The sequence below is a fragment of the Geospiza fortis genome, unplaced genomic scaffold (assembly GCF_000277835.1).
Source record: "Geospiza fortis unplaced genomic scaffold, GeoFor_1.0 scaffold81, whole genome shotgun sequence".
Taxonomy (NCBI): Eukaryota; Metazoa; Chordata; class Aves; order Passeriformes; family Thraupidae; genus Geospiza; species Geospiza fortis.
In genome coordinates, this window is record NW_005054318.1 from 2480954 (window position 1) to 2482509 (window position 1556).

Sequence of the window (1556 nt, forward strand, 5' to 3'; positions counted from 1 at the left end):
TCACACAGAGAGGACAATTCAGCTTTGTAACCACCAAAGAATTGCTTCCTGATTCCTCCTGTTCTTTTCCCCTCTTCTCCATGGGCAATGCACCCAACAGTTTAACTAGGAGTAGTCTCTTCTTGGAGATCATCTTAGACTAGTGCTGAAGCCTCTGAGCAGGACAGCAGTGGTGGCTGGGACCAAGAGCTGCTGTTCTGTGACTTGAACCCTTTTTGCAGGTCAGCCTGGCTGTTCAGCCTGATCTCTGTGTGGAGGGGAGCAGGTGTGGCATATGCTACAGCTCTGAGCTCAAACATGGAAACACACTCAGGGTGAAATATTCAGGATAAAATTCAAGGGAAAAAAGCACATCTATCAGTAGCAGAGTTTCTAAAATCAGTTTTGTTCAGGTTGAAGTTATGCCTTTTGCATTTTCCCATGACAACAGCCACTACAATGATCCTAACTTGTCTTTTTGCATTTTTTTTCTCAATGCACTGCTCTCAGTACATCTCCTTTTACCTCCTATTTCCAGCTCCCCTCCACAGTATGGTCAACTCCCATTTCCCATTTCCTCTTAAACTTCCCATTTCCATCACTTCCTGCTCCCAGATCCCTCCCTGGTTAGCTGGGCATCAGGCAGTGTGGCAGATTTCAAGGTGGCAGATCAGCCAGGCAGTATTTGTTTGCTACTACACAGCAGGGGAACAAGCAGATAAAGTGCTTTCCCCAGCAAGGCAACAAATTACATCTTACTGTTGATTGTCATTAAACATTTTAACAATTTAAATCTCTTTGAGATCTTTATCCATCTGTCAAATTTGTTTGCAGTTGAACATCACTGGGGGAAAGATGGACAGATGGTATAATCACATAAGCCTCCTTTCACTGGGAAGCCACATTTTTAAAAAAAAGGGCAAAAGTAACAAAACCATCCTGTTTCTTTTTGGAGACTGGGTGGAGGCAGAAAGATCTGACAATCAGATACAGATTATGCAGTAATCAGGCTTGGAATCAATATTTAGAGTCTTCATTCAAAATGTTTTAGGGGCTTTGGACAGTGATCACATGTGCTATGACGTAGATATCACTATGGGTCTGCTGTGCCATATCCTGTACTGGTTTAAGAGAAAATCCGATTCCTTCTTCACTTTCCACTCTCTCCTGCAGCTTATCAGTGCAGAAACCTTTGCTGTGGCTCAGATGGTGATCTGCAGAGGCAGACAGGACCATTTCAGATAGCTGCATGAGTATTAGATGCTGCCCATAACTCTGTGTGGGACTCTGGATTTTAGGACCACCCCAACCTCATGCCAGAATAACATTTTTTGTGGGTGTGAACACACTGTCAGCAACACTGCCCAAATTGCTGTTTGCTGAAGGTATTTTCTATGTGGCATAAAAGACCCAAGGCCACAGACATCGACCCCATTTTGATTGCTAAAACATATTATGTAAGATTCCTTGGGAATTTGTTGCAGTTAACATTAAATCAATTATGCCATTGCAGTTAAATAAAACACGTCTAATGCTGTAGGTACACTGAGGGCTGCTGGCTGCTCCCTGACATCCAG

General features: G+C 43.3%; 1 protein-coding gene across 1 annotated transcript in view; it reads left to right on the forward strand.

The window, feature by feature from the left end:
- The first annotated feature begins 834 nt into the window (after positions 1-834).
- The window catches only part of LOC102036753 (cytosolic 5'-nucleotidase 1B), a 7496-nt gene continuing 6774 nt past the window's right edge, over positions 835-1556 (forward strand). The window contains exon 1 of the mRNA XM_031056434.1: positions 835-845. Coding sequence (XP_030912294.1) covers positions 835-845 — 11 coding nt within the window. The remainder of the gene's footprint in view (positions 846-1556) is intronic.